The sequence below is a fragment of the Rhagoletis pomonella genome, unplaced genomic scaffold (assembly GCF_013731165.1).
Source record: "Rhagoletis pomonella isolate Grant_MI unplaced genomic scaffold, Rhpom_1.0 Rhpom_scaffold_00008, whole genome shotgun sequence".
In the NCBI taxonomy this organism is placed as follows: domain Eukaryota; kingdom Metazoa; phylum Arthropoda; class Insecta; order Diptera; family Tephritidae; genus Rhagoletis; species Rhagoletis pomonella.
The window spans coordinates 887833-903881 of record NW_023458562.1 but is presented as its reverse complement, the minus strand read 5'-3'; the positions used below and the strand labels follow the sequence as shown (position 1 = coordinate 903881).

Sequence of the window (16049 nt, the reverse complement as noted above, 5' to 3'; positions counted from 1 at the left end):
AATGACTAGTGTTAATCGTTACAGCTATGAAATAGGTAACGTGTATTTTTGCATACTTAACTAGATTTTTTGCTTTTTTTGGATTATGACACTTTTCCAGTAAATGAGCGATTAACATATACATACATATCGTACCCTGAAATGCCAAAAAGACATAACAAAAATCGTCACTGAAATGGTGAAAGTCGTCAGCAATCATTTTTTTTTCATAAAACGATGTGGGGAATTGTAATTGGATGAAATCCATCATATAAATCGAAAAGTATTTTTTTGATTTTTTTTTTTTTAGTTACGGCTTTTTTCATTTCAGTGACGATGTCTGTTACGTCTTTTTGCATTCAGGTGACGATATGTGTTAAATATATATGTATTGATTGAAGCCCGATGCGTTACAAATTTTTTCACTTCTCGTAATTTCCTACTGGGTTGCTCATGCGGAGCAGTTCTCTTGTGCTCACCAACACAGACACAGTTTAACTTTTGCCGACCGCTCCCTGCAGGGAAACCGCAGTGAATCAAATTTCTAGTTCCGTACTAGGCCTTTATCGCCAAAAAGGAACTAGTGCGATAGGAACTAGATCCCCACCAGTCCAAAATCGGCGAAAAGTGGTACTTTTAAGAAACTAACTTTTTCAGTTTTTTTCACTACAAATCTATATCTAAAGTGACGAATTTAGAAATGGTTCGGAACTATAGAAAAAGGGATGCAGAACGAGCTAGATCCTGTTTGTCGAATTTAGAACTATTTCGGAACTATCGAATAAGGGATGCAGCGGGGAGCTTGTTTACTTTTTCATAGATATATGTTCGGCGGCTTTTTCGTTCAAATACGCTTCTATTCTGTGCTTCGCAGATGCTATTTCATAGTCTGGTAATACAAAACAAAGCTTTGTGTTAACATATTAACATCTTGGGGCCGTCTGGAATCTAACCAATAACAGCGAGCACCTCTGCAAAGTCAGCTACAGCAAGGTATGTATGTAAACGTACATTTCTTACAATCATTCAAACAAATTTAATGTCAAATTGAAAACACATTCCTTACAAAATAACTTAAAATCGCACACGGAAGAACCAAAAAGATTGAAAAATCATGATACTTTTTTCTTTCGTCTATCGATTTTAGAACTGGTTCGGAACTATAGAATTTAGGACTAGTTCGGAACTATAGAAAAAGGGATGCAGCGGGGGGGCAATTGACGCTTCCTAGGACATCGCCATGTTAAATTCGCCAGTTGCTTGCATGCAAAAGAGATTTATCGCGAACCAGTACTGGGTCTAAATGTACTGGAAGCGCCCCAGTTCAGAACTAGAGATTTTCCCCACAGGGCTGATATAGATACACATATATTTACATATGTGTGCATTGATATGAAATGCAGACCTTCCCCAATAGGAATGTTAATCCCGGGACCCTTTCTTGACCACTATTGGCTATATTTCTTTTTTTATTTAATAATTAATATTTTTTTATAAATATCTAGCTCATTATACATATAACACCGCGCGATAGTAAATTTTAAACACAAATATCAATATATTCGCGAAACCATGGGCCAAATATAGTAAAATTGCGTTTTTAGTTTTTCACTCTGACGTCAGTAATTCAAAAATGATTAAAAAATTCAGAGAAATGTGCTTAGAGAAGACGTATAAGACGTATGGGTATTAAATTAAAGAGGAAATCCTGTAGAATTTAAACGGATTCAAGTTTTTGGTGCAAAAGGACTGGATAGTAATTAAAGTTTTATACCTGAAATTTCGCAATATTTCTTTTTGAAAAAATTATATGTTAAGGACTTATATAAACTCAATAAAATCCTCGTATTTCGTCCTTCTGACTTTATCAGCTTAAAAAATTACATATTCGTCCTTGTGAATCCAAAAAATTTTATTTTTTTTAATTCAAAAGAAATTTCCTCTTGCATTTGGTACCAATATTTTTATTCTACATTCCATTGAATTTTTTTAAATAAATTTTGGAATTAATCATATATTTGAAATTACAGAGTCCTTTAAAATAAATCCTGACATCAGAAAGAAAAAATAAAAACGCCACTTTAAATAAAAAGTAGATTTCAAACCGATTTATTTTGTATTTATTTTATGGTAGGAGAGCTTCTCAAACAATATATGTAGAAGCAATTTTACCGATTTAAGTTGGCGAAAAGTAATGAATATCTAAATCCCGGGACTAATCCGCGATCCCGGGATTGTGATAACGACGTACCGAAAATCCAGGGATCGGATAAAGCTGAAAAATTAACATCCCTATTCCCCAATAAACTTTTTTGTTAAATCTCAATTTGAGACGCTTTTGAGAATCAGTCCTTTTCGGAGATCTCAAACGTTAGTTCTCAAATGTATCTCAAATAACGGTTGATAGCGTTCTAAAACTAAAAGGCACTTTTTGATATGGAGTTTTTTTTTTATTTTGAAATTGAGAAATGTTGAAGTTTATTTAAGGCTTATTTATTCAGTTAGTTTAACAAAGAAAAATTGAAAAAGCAAGAAAATCTAAGCGGTAGAAGTTATAGCAGCTATTTCGGAGATCACCACATCTCCCCATCAGACTTCTTTTTTCTAGACTTCAGCAGGGATCGAACCTGCGTAATCGATGTTCAAAGCCAGAAGCGTTAACCACTGAGCTATGTACACCCCGTAAACTCTTGTTGCTAATTCATTTTCCTAATTCAACCAACTACTATCAAGTGCAGGTGATATGCCGCTTTTTAAGCTTGACAGTGTTGTTGTTGTTGTCAATTCTATATATCCAGTTGCTTATATGCTTCATCGTATAGTTTCGGGCAGGCTCTCCCTAAGCTACTTATGTATTTGTCAATGTTATTGTGGCTTATTAGCATTTAATTTTTAATGTTTTTATTGAGCTTTGTACCACGATTGTTTATTAGGAAAAATTGCAAAAGAAACAAAGTCTAAGCGGTAGAAGTTATAGCTGCTATTTCGGAGATCACCACATCACCTCATCAGACTTCTTTTTTCTAGATTTCAGCAGGGATCGAACCTGCGTAATCTATGTGAAAAGTCAGAACAGTCTTGAAAAAAGAAGTCTGATGAGGAGATGTGATGCTCTCCGAAATAGCTGCTATAACTTCTACCACTTAGGCCTTGTTGCTTTTTAATTTTTTCCTAATAAACAATCATGGTACAAAGCTCAATAAAAATATTAAAAATAAAAGATTAATAAGCCACAATAACATTGACAAATACATAGTTTAGGAAGAGCCTGCCTGAAACTATTCAATAAATTCCCAATGATCTCCCATACAACGTCGTTGAAAATTGTTCGTTGTTTCCCATTTATGAGAGTTCGACACTTCTCGACACTTTTTTCGTTCGCGAATGAAAAGCAGCGACGATTTTTTTTGTCGATCGCATTCCGAGTATGAGAGATGATAAATTTGTTTGCATTTTTCACTCGCGATAAAAGAATGCATAAATTTGGAATATTATCGGTCACGATAAAGCTCATAAATGAATGAAAATGAATAATCATAAATGAAAATTTCCGAACCCTGGTTAATACAGAGCTTCCTAAAGTGGGGTTCGTAGAAAAGTCACCAGGGTTCTGTGAAATGATTAATTGTTGGCCGTTAAAGATATAGGTTCCTTTACGAATACCGCAGACGATATAATGATGAGCTGTATGAGCTTTACAACGATATAGACATAGTGCAGCGAATTAAAATTCAGCGGCTCCACTGGACTGGTCATGTCGTTCGAATGGAGAGAAACGGTCCTGCTCTGAAAGTATTCAACGCGGGCCGCGATGCTGGTAGCAGAGGAAGAGGAAGGCCTCCTCTGGGTTGGAAAGACCAGGTGGAGAAGAACTGGCTTCACTTGGCATTTTTAATTGGCGTCAGTTGGCACAGAAAGGAATGGAAAATCGCCTAGGCTACATATCTAAAATATTTCTTCTAGTGACTAATTATTTAGTGAAAAAAAAAACAAATATTTACTACATATCGAGCCTTAACCGCCAAAAGGTCGGAAAGCCGGAGAAATTGCGGTTTAGCCGGAAGCCGATTTGTAAAAAAAAATTAGCCGTTTCTAGCCGATTTTGCTATTTACCTTGTTTTCTTAAAATTAAAATATATATGTTTCTATTTTTGACTAAGCGATCCAAAATCTGTTAGAAATGGCTACTAGCCTTGTCGGGAATAAAATTTTCATGTCAGGCAGGGTTATATAAAATTGGGCCGATTTCGCTTATTTTTTTATTTTAAACGAATATATTTTTCTAAAGAAGGCCGTAGCGGGGATTTTTTTCATATAATGTTTGTTATGAATGACTTAAATTTAAGTGTGAAGTTTTATTCGCAAATTTAGAAAATTACAAATTGTTTCACTGCTTGCTTAACACGCATTAACATGCTCCCAAATTCCCTCTCAAGTAGAGAAACTTGCAAATTTCTGCACGAACGCTAGTGTCCACAGTTGCATTTCAAACATAAGAAATTTGTATAGAGATTTTAAAATTCTTTCAGAGGGGCGAAAAACAGGATCTACATGTATATTTCTTGTTAGTCCGACTTTCTTCAACATACGTTTCAATTTCTTTGTCGTAGTAACTGTCGGGTTTCCTATATCGACTCCGGTTGAGATTGCATTCCGAGTACGTTTCAAATCATTGGAATTAACTAAATTAATTAAGTAAACAAGTATTTACTTAAATTTTTCATTTTAAAATCGCTCAAGTTTGTAAATTTTTAAATTTGATGAACCTGTTTATTGAAATTATCGTCGACAAAAAAATCAACCATGTGCCACAATCATGTTTTTCCTAATTGAAAATTCTTGCTGGCAAAATTTTTTCCAGCTTGAATTTGCAACTTATCTCAAAGAACTAGTCTTTCTAATAATAATAACGACGAAATGGCGCTTACACATATGTTAGTGTTGGCCGAGCTTCTCCTCCGACTTGTGGCGTGCACCTTGATGTTGTCACACAAAGCGGAGGGACCTACAGTTTTACGCCGACTCCGAACGGCGATTGTATTTTTATGAGGAGCTATTTTTCATGGCAGAAATACACTCTGAGGTTTGCCATTGCCTGCCGAGGGACGACCGCTGTTAAGAAAAAACCTTTTTTCTATATTTTTTGCGATGTTGCTTTGACCAGGGTTTGAACCCAGGTGCTGCGGAGTGGAAGCGCGCACTGCTTACCACTACACCACAGCGGCCGACGAGTCTTTCTACTTCTGATTTATTAAAAATAAAACATGTGAAATTTAGTTGAAACAGTTTAGCCGTTTTTAGCCGGCTTTTCTTGCCAATTTAGCCGGTTGGCCCAAAAAGATCTGGCAACACTGGGCGTAAGCGACGAAATGTTCGGTTTTTGGCAGAAATCGATTACTTACCACCATACGCACCAGTTGTCAAAATTTCAAAGTTCTGCGAAGTACCGTTACAAAGTGCTTAATTGTATTCTGTTTACATATTTTTGTGCCCGCAGTGTCGGTTGAGCCTCTTTCTTCGTGAAAAATTTTTCATTGCATTGTTACATTTTTCTTCCAAATATGGACTATTTACAAACAAAGGTAAATATATATATTTGTGTTAGATTAAGACTTTTAATCAAAAGGATAAAAATCAAATATATGTATATGGTGTTTATATACTCGGTTGTTCCAGAGCCTAACTAAAGTCGTGCTCGTACTATACAGCGACAACGATTCTTCTGAAGAGTTAGTTGAAGGGGAAAGCTCTGTTCGTTTCTTATAATATTGCACTCCAATAAGGCAAAAAATGCTCGTCCTCTGCCCTTTGATGCTTTGTCAGGGGAGATGGTTGTCCTGAAAAGTAGAAGGTTGCTTAAAATTACAATATTATGAAGTGCGTGAGCCCGATAAAGATGAGTAGGCAAAACATGCACTTTTACAGGGTGGAGCGTAACATCATGGTAGCACCATGGAAGACCAACATTTTTTTTGGGACAAACGAAATCACCATTAGTTTTTATAGAAAAACTAGCAGACCCGGCGAACTTCGTCCCGTCCAAAATTATTATTTTTTTTTTGATACATTTTGGCCCAACATATTCCCCAACAATTCACGTTCGCGGTTTCCGGTGGCACATTTATCTGCTGATGCTTTCCATTTCCAGACAACCGGTCAGGTACGAGCATGATTTTTAATTTCGACCAAACTCAAATACATTGTTTGTTGGTCCAAATAATGAGACACGTACTTTTTCTTTTGGCTCGGAAAAATTTTTCGGCCGAATTAAACGCGATTTTGTTTTTCAGGCAAAAATCGATTATTCGAATTGACAGTGAGAATTTATTTTTAAATGCCCATAACTTTGTCAAAATTTAATAGATTCGAACAATGTTTTTACTCAAATGTCAGTAATTCTTGTCACTTCAAGATAGAATGATATAATTATTGATTTTCATTATTTAAAATTTTTTATTTAACAATAATCAAAAAGTGCAATTTTTTTTAAATTTAATTTCTCAAAAAGTGTATTTTTTTTCTCTCAAACTTTTTTACCGGGAAAGAGACACTTTGAACTACAATCAACCCAAATCTCTAATAGCGAAGATTTTTTTTCTGAGTTATGATTTTTTATAGAAAATATACGTTTTTGTGGTACATTCTACAATATTCTTATATTGTTTAACTAGATGGAACATATGTATGTAATATATCAGCAAAAAGTACGGCCGTGATCATTTTGTGTGTATCAAATAGATATTAGAACACACTTTCCACCATACAGTTTCGAAATACAAAATCACATTTTCCCGCTTTTTATAATCGAAACTGTATCGTGGAAAGTGTGTTCTAATATCTATTTGATACACAAAAAATGATCACGGCTGTACTTTTTGCTGATATATTACATACATATGTTCCATTTAGTTAAACAATATAAGAATAATGTTGAATGTACCACAAAAACGTATATTTTCTATAAAAAATCATAACTCAGAAAAAAGATCTTCGCTATTAGAGATTTGGGTTGATTGTAGTTCAAAGTGTCTCTTTCCCGGTAAAAAAGTTTGAGAGAAAAATAAAATACACTTTTTGAGAAATTAAATTTAAAAAAAAATTTGCACTTTTTGTTTATTGTTAAATAAAAAATTTTAAATAATGAAAATCAATAATTATATCATTTATCTTGAAGTGACAAGAATTACTGACATTTGAGTAAAAACATTGTTGGAATCTATTAAATTTTGACAAAGTTATGGGCATTTAAAAAAAAATTCTCACTGTCAATTCGAATAATCGATTTTTGCCTGAAAAACAAAATCGCGTTTAAGTCGGCCGAAAAATTTTTCCGAGCTAAAAGAAAAAATACGTGTCTCATTATTTGGACCAACAAACAATGTATTTGAGTTTGGTCGAAATTAAAAATCATGCTCGTACCTGACCGGTTGTCTGGAAATGGAACGCATCTGCTATTATTACGGTTTGGTGGTTGTCAGAAGGCATATTTCCGTTGCCGTCTTAAATAATCACACGAAAGTATATGTCCGTGAAGAAGTTCTTGAAGTTCTCTAATAATCTGGTGTTAACATCACGGTTAATCGTACAACGAAATAAATCTGAAGAACTTTTTCCCCTTCTCTGACAATAATGATCATTGAAACTGTATAGTATAGCTGGTGGCAACTTCAAAATGGATGAGTATCTTTGTTCTGCAGAAATCCAATATATATTCAATGTTAACGGTGGTCATTTGAGATTTACCCATGGTCACCTCAATCCTGGTGTCTACGAATTAAGCTTTAACGCACAGTAATATTGGCAAATCGAGTTCTACATACTCGGTTATAGTTACATTATTTGCAAAATGCGGTTTGTATGGGAGGTTCCACGCCCCTTTTCCAATATACCGCATTTTTTCCATGAGTATGCGATTGGTTTCATATATCTCCATGCCAAGTTCCAGTGCTCTACCATGAAAACTTCCAGAGATATACAGTACGAAAAATTCAGTTTGTATGGGATGTGCCACGCTCCCTTCACTTAGCGGTATTAAATATACCTTACAACCTATTCTCATACCTACTAAATATACACAAAAAATTGTATGCAAATAGGCCAAGCCGTTTCAGAGGAGTTTGACCACAAACACCGTCACACGAGATTTTTATATATTAGAAGATAGTTGTGTTGAAGAGTTGGTTTCTTAACAACAAGAATTAAAGAAATGATGGCCTTAAAATGGTTTTTGTTAATGCAAAGAAATGTTTTTTTTTTTAATATATCGTCGCTGCGCCAACAAAAATAGTTATGTGTTTTTTAATAACTTTTCAGAAGAGAAAAAAACTGATTACTGGTGCCAATTGGAGGTAATATTTTGCAAGTGTAGTTTTAAAAAAAAAAATTGTATTAAAAATATGCTATTGATTTCGGAAAAAAATCAATTTTATTTACCAATTACAAAGTGGTCTACATTTGCGCCGCTTTTAAGCACATAGCTGTTTTTATTCACGATTTAAATTTGCTTTTGGCGGTATGGAATCTTATGCAATTTGTACATAATATTTCCGTTAGACCTATATGTAATGTATAGAAGTTGAGGACCCGATTATTTAACTGCTCGTTGCTCTTGTTATGTAATGAAAAATGGTCAGAAACACCATTAAATTGCCAGAGATGTGAACTGCTTTTTCGGTCAGCGTATTAACTTGACCCAAATTTTTCAAGGTTTCGATAGGTGATACCCAATGAAAGCTCGTATATACAAGAAATAATTTCATATGTTTACTCTAAATAATTAACAATATAAGGATGTGATGGCCTCGCCTTAGTCCATTGGTGAATATATCGGTGGATTGAATACATTTTCTAATGTAGAGTGAACGCTTTACTTACCTTTGTTAATTGTTGAATTTCAATTGCAAGCGATCAAATTAAATAGTCTATGTAGTGTAAGTGGTATGTCCATACATATGTATGTATGTATTTAGTAGGTTTATAATTATTTTTTACATCAAAATCAAAGCACACTCATCTGCGATCAAAAACAGGTATAAGCAAGTAAGCGTATACCCGTTTTTCCGAGTATTTCTAGTACTGCGAGCACATAGCTGTTTTTGATCAGTTCTAAACCAAAATAGATATAAGAAAACGGCAAATGTAGAAATGTGGGCAATAGATAGTGTTAATAAAATATGCAATAAAAAATTTACAAAAATCACACAACTGTTTTTGTTGGCGAAGCGACGATATGTATCTTTTGGCTTAATCGCCACAATTGCGTGCTGTAGCCTGTTTTTTTTGGGACGGAAAGAGACCAAATCACCTGTTCCATTAAAGATGGGCAAATAAAATACCAGTATTATATACCTAACATCAAACGTAACTTGTTCATTACCTTCAAGTTAGTATCTAGAGTAATTGCAGTGTTAATAAACAAAAAAACGCCTGCTGAAAAATTGACTTCTTGTCGCTTACGCCATTTTGGCGGTTAGGGCTCGATATTGTCTCACAGCTACACCTTGTTAGATTGCCATCCATTGTTAAAAACTTCTTTTGTGAAACTAAAAAGCTTCACCCACATTCTTACGAAAAAAAGGATCCATAGGTATTCCAAGAGTTGTGCTTTTTGCGAAGGCTGTTTCTTAATGTTATTTGCTGCAGGCCATTGTGGGCCCGTCAGTATAGATAGAGATGGCTTCCTTATCGACAGCTTGTGGTCTTCTCCATCCCCTTTTAGATGAAAATAGTACAATAAATAGCACATTTGATGTACCTTATATTTGTCACTATATTTAATTGCAAATTATGTTTATTTCGCAGATGTTGATACAAATGAGCCCGATGAAAAATCTCTTATTACGTACATATCTTCTTTGTACGATGTGTTTCCGGAGCCACCTTCTATTCACCCTTTGTTCGATATGGAATCACAAAGGCGTGTACATGAATATCGAGATCTGGCTCATCAATTTATTTATTGGTGTCGCGAGAAGACCGCATATTTGCAGGAGCGATCTATTCCTCCTACAGTTATTGAAATTAAGCGACTGTTAAATGATTTGCATTGTTTTCGCAATGAAGAAGTTGCAGCGCGTAAAAATGAAAAACAAAAACTCATTCAAATATATAACGAATTGGAACGCTATTTTGAAAGCATTGGCGAAATTGATGTGGAATCTGATCTACGTCCAGAGGCTATAGAGAAAGCATGGTATCGAATGCAAACAGCGCTATCAGATCGGGAACTAGCTTTGCAGCAGGAACTGGAAAGATTGGAACGCTTGCAGCGGATTGCGGATAAGGTACAAAGAGAAATTAAACATGTTGATGCCAAATTATCCGACCTGGAGATACTTATAAATGAGGAATCGCGACGTTTAGAACGCTTGCATCCAATTGATGCTAAGAGTGTCGTAGAATCACTGGAGACAGAGATTCGCCATTTGGAAGAGCCACTTCAAGATATGCATCAAGATTGCATTGTGCTAAATGAAGGTCGTTATGCCAATGGTGCTGAATTGCTCAGTAAGGTCAACAGATTACATCAGCGATGGACAAATCTACATGCTCTTTTCAACTCAAATTTGGTACAAAAGCTAACAGAGTTGAAATATCCGATTCATGAAAAAACTGTAACACGACAGACTCGTACGATTATTGAATCACGACAGATTGAAACAAATTCAAATTTCCGCGATTTGCAAGAACACATAGAATGGTGCCAATATAAATTGGTAAGTATATAATTGTGGTATTGCATATTTATTGGGCCAGTACTAGGGATGGGATCCCGGCCTTTTTTAGGTGCCGAAAATCCCGGGATTCTTGGAAAATAATCCCGGCATTTTCGGGATTTGTAATTTGCACTGATGGCAATAATAGAAACTCCTTTTCTTGACCAGTATAGGCTATATTTCTTTTTTTTATTTAATAATTAATATTTTCTATTAATGTCTAGCTCATTATACATATAACACCGTGCGATGGTAAATTTTACACACAAAATTCAATATACTCGCGAAACCAAATGTAAAACTGCGTTTTTAGTTTTTCATTCTCACGTCAGTAATTAAAAAATGATTTGAAAAATTCAGTGAAATGTGCTTAGAGAAGAAAAATGGGTATCAAATTAAAGAGGAAATTCTGTAGAATTTAATCGAATTCATTTTTTTTTGGTGAATAAGGACCGGTAAGTATTGAAAATGTCCTTTTAGAATTTTATCCTTGAAATTTCGCAATATTTGTTTTTGAAAAAATTATATGTTAAGGACTTATATAAACTCGATAACATCCTCGAATTTCGTCCTTCTAACTTTATCAGCTTAAAAAAATACCTGAAAATTTTTAATTTTTTTTACATTCTAAAGAAATTTCCTCTTTCATTTAATACACACATTTATACCTTTCATGAGCATGAAATGGTATTATAACTTTGGTCCAATGTTTGTAATTACCAGAATAAGAAGGGATAGACCCACTAAAATGCACACTTTTTTGATGAGAACGTCGAGCACTATAACATATAGCTCCCATACTACTGATTGTTCAGATATGAGATTCTTTATTGCAGGAGCCATTTATGTAGCTAGGAACATGAAATTCCGCACTACTTTCATCCATTATCAATAGAATACTTACAGAGAAAATTACAAAGATCGGGTCACTATAACCTATGGCCTCCATACAACTAATTGCTCACTTTAAAACTCCTTTAATTGGACAGCTAAAACAGAGAAATTTCGTGAGCTATTTTTTTAAATAATCATACAAACTCTTCTGAGAAAATCGTCAATATCGATGCTGTATAAGCTTTATCTTTTATACCACTGATTGTTCAAATACAAGATTGTGCGATATAATTTATTTAGGCAGCTAAGCGCATTAAATTGTGTAACCGCTTTACATGCCGATCACACATAACAGTGAAAACCACTTAGATTGGTGCTTTATAAGGTTTATCTTCCATACCACTGATTTTTTAGATATTATTTATTTATATATGTATGTACATGTGGCATAGCCGAAGACAGTCTTACTTCTTTTATTCTACATTGCACTGAATTTTTTAAATAATTTTTGGAATTAATCATATCTTTAAAACCGCTAGGTCTTTTAAAATAAATCCTGACGTCAGAGAGAAAAATTAAAAACGCCACTCTAAATAAAAAGTAGGTAATCGATTTATTTATCTATTATTTATTTTATGGTAGGAGAGATAGAAGATACTTTTTCGATTTAAGTTGTTGAAAAATAATAAATGTCTAAATCCCGGAACTATTTCCGGGATCCCGGGATTGTGATAACGACATCCCGAAAATCTCGGGATCGTAAAAATCGAAAAAATTAACATCCCTAGCCTGTACCTATCCCGACTATGTTAGGTGGCAAAAAATGCACCAGAACAAAGAGTGCTCAGAAAGCGAAGAGTTGCCAAGAATTTTATTTATTTACCGAATAAAAAATTGTGTTACCAGTGCAGAGTATACTTGATAGCTGAATTAAATACTTTTAGAAACTGACTTTATATTATTGTTTTGCGTTTTAGAAACAATTACATGCGGCGGATTATGGTTCAGATTTGCCTTCAGTCAAAGACGAATTTAACCGTCATCAAGAGGAGCATAAAAGTATTGATAAATTTCATTCAAATATTTTGAACGATGAACGCCAGCAAACAAAGTTTTCTGGAGACGAACTGCGGCTCTATCTTCAACGTCTTAATCAATTACAAAAATTGTATGCTGAACTTCTTAGCAATTCTACAAAACGGCTTTCAGATCTGGATGCACTTCAAAATTTTTTGGTTGACGCATCTGCTGAATTACAATGGCTTAACGAGAAAGAACTTGTGGAGATTACTAGAGACTGGTCGGATAAACATTTAGATCTTACCGCTGTTCATCGTTATTACGAGGTGAGTTGTTGTCATACTCATCATAGTCGAAGGCTAAATATGGGTTATAAATTTGGTTTAAATTATTTTAATTATTTGAAACTTCTTAAATAGCAAAAGCTAAGGCTTTCATAGAATTTCCAGTTCTTACTTTCTACGTAGTTTTCACGAGTCAAGCAACATTGGGCTACATTTTTATATTATTTTATATACGCTCAGCTGGTTACACTGACGAGTGTCATTGTCATAAGTAGGGCTCGGATTTTTATGCACTAATAATTTGCACTAAAAAATCAAAAATATGCACTAAAACTCAAAAATATGCATGGAAAATAAACAAAATATGCCAAAAGACTTCTAACATTTGTTTTGCTTTCTTTAATTTTATTTATTTACTTGTCATATCTTATTATGAGTTTATAATTAACACAAGGATGTATTGTAAATTTGCCACGAAAAACTCAAAATTAATTAAATATATATGTAAAATTTTAACATATATTTGTATTAAAAAAATAACTAAGCACTTAAAGTAAAAAGCAAAAAATTCATTTACAATAAATTAAAAATACATTATTTATTTATTATTTATTTATTTACTTATTTATTTATTTATTTTCCATATTTTTTTTTTAATTTGCTTTGGCTTTATTGGCAAATAAGATAAATAGTTCTTTAAAATTTTCTAAGTTAAAGCTTTGGCCGCAAAAATGTTGGTATAAGGAGAACTTCCTTTCAACACTGGTGATTGGGGCGTACTTAGCCGTACAGCCGGTATCATACCGAGCCCTAACCACCAAAATAACGTAAGCGGCGCTTTTTTTCAAAATTTTGTTTTTGATGCAGAAATGCATCTAGATCAGCGGCGACCGGCGACCAAAGCCTATGCACGCGTGCGTAGCTTTTTCGAGCTTTCTCACCGACAGCCTCACACCTAGCGTTGCCGAATTGACGATTTCGTCGTCATTTTGACGTTTTTTTTTTTAGCTCAATGACGTTTTGACGATTTTTCCTCCCATAATGACGATTTTTGTTTTGTTATTATTATTTTATTTTTTCCACTTATGGCGTTTTCGTTTCTACCAAAAAAGGTTACGTTCTCTTTGCCTTCCACGTACAAATTCTAAGAAGAGGGCAATGAGAAGGCAGCATTTTTTGTAGAAACGAAAACGCCATTAATTACATATGTACACACCCAGCGTTGCCGAAAGATTTCGGTGAAAAATCGTAAATTTATCTCAAAAAATCCTTATTTCGGCAAAAAAAACGTTAAAATTTCTTTATTATATATTTTTTTTAATAAAAATACAAAGAAAATTACATACAGTAAATATGACCACACATTAGCAAACCAAAGGGAACCCACATTGCATATGGGGTAATAAAAGCTGTTTTGTAATTGTTAACGGCAATTTAAAACACAACTGTTTTTAAATAGTTGAAATCCACCGGTTAGAAATTTTTGTAGATTTTGGTCCAGTTTTAAAGTGTACCTAGCATTAACATTTATTAACTGATAGACTGATTTGAATGAACAAATTTCCTCTGCTATTTTTCTGTCTCTTTCAAATGAGTGTCAGTGCAAATTAACGATTTGGTTACAATTTTGGCACAAATTTAATATAAATTTAAATAAATGTCAGGTTGTATTTTGGTTTACATTTTCCTTCAACAAATTTTGTACATACATATCAGGGTTGTTGCGAATATTCTTATTCGCATTCGCAACCGCGGAGCTTCCGCATTAATTACAACGCTTTTATCAACTTGCAATGTTGTGCGTCCAGAAACTTTCAATGTTGTGCGTCCAGAAACTTTCAATGTTGTGGATCCAGAAACTTTCAATGTTGTGTGTCCGACACCAAAGCAAAGCTTTGAAAAGTTCCTATAAAAAAGCATAGTGCATAGGGCGACAGCTGTAGTGAATAGGGTAGAGGTAGATGACATCTAGATGTCGCCCTATGTACTACGTTTGCTACAGCGGAAATAGACGACTCGCCATTTCTTTAAATAAAATTAATTGGTGCTCGTTTGTATGTACATACATATGTAAATGCATGTGTGTGCACCTTTCTATTAATATCGTTGAATTATTTTAATATCTATTGCAAAATTTTATTCAGACAGGACTAAAAAGTAGAAAATAAATAATATAAAAAAACTTTTTAATATACAACGCTTTTATAAATGGACTAAAAAGTAGAAAATAATATTTCTCAGTCCCATAGAATTTGTTTTGATAACTTTTGATTTTGAAATTTTAGCAAAAGTCATTATAAACAATCTATGAAATTGAAAATGAAAAGCGTGGGCCGCATGTAATACACTTGAATTGATATGAAAAGTAATATATGTATGTATGTATGTGGGTATATGAATAACGACCGCTTAAAATCGATTTCAAAGTTCTACTTTCGCTGTAGAAATTTTAGGTCTACGTTATGTAGTTTGACTATTGTCAATTAAATCGAATGCTTTGTATTGCATGCGCTCCACGTTCTTCATTTTCAATTTCATAGATTGTTTACAATGACTTTTGCTAAAATTTCAAACTCAAAAGTTATCAAAACAAATTCTATGGGACCGAAAAATATTATTTTCTACTTTTTAGTCCATTTATAAAAGCGTTGTATATTAAAAAGTTTTTTTATATTATTTATTTTAACATTTGCATTCGCAATAATCAATGCGGATCTTTTGCGAATGCTTTTGGACTTTTATTTCGGAATAAAAAAAATTTGGCCAAGTTTAAACGTATATCTGACCGGTCACAGAAGAAAGGATTAAAAATTATTACAAAACCTAAAATCGAAAAACGCTGATGACGTTAAAGGTTCTCCAAATTCAGAAACAACTAAAAGAATGAGAATGAAGAATTCTTTGGAAAACAACGGTGTATAAACAACGATCTTGCCATAATGCTAGATTGTGAAGACGAATGTCAGGAGGATACATCCGATATTTTCAGCCCCGATGCAGTTCTCAGAAAGGAATTATTCAAAGTTCTCTCAACTGGTGCAGCTTCAATCGAAAAGAATTTACTATTTTATCAAGTTTCAAGTTTTTCAAGTTTGTCGTCTCGACCCTTTAAAAAGTTTTTAATAAATACAACGTTCCAAAGTTAAAAAAAAAAATTATTAAAAATTACCAACCTTTCCATTTGTTATTTACCTAAATCATTTAATTTACTCACCTA

At 33.7% G+C, this 16049-nt stretch overlaps 1 protein-coding gene across 1 annotated transcript in view; it reads left to right on the top strand.

Moving 5' to 3' along the window:
• LOC118744098 (microtubule-actin cross-linking factor 1) overlaps positions 1-16049 on the top strand; it is a 719134-nt gene that overhangs the window by 189794 nt on the left and 513291 nt on the right. Inside the window, 2 exon segments of the mRNA XM_036476824.1 lie at positions 9781-10694; positions 12506-12874. Of these exon segments, the coding sequence (XP_036332717.1) occupies positions 9781-10694; positions 12506-12874 (1283 nt within the window).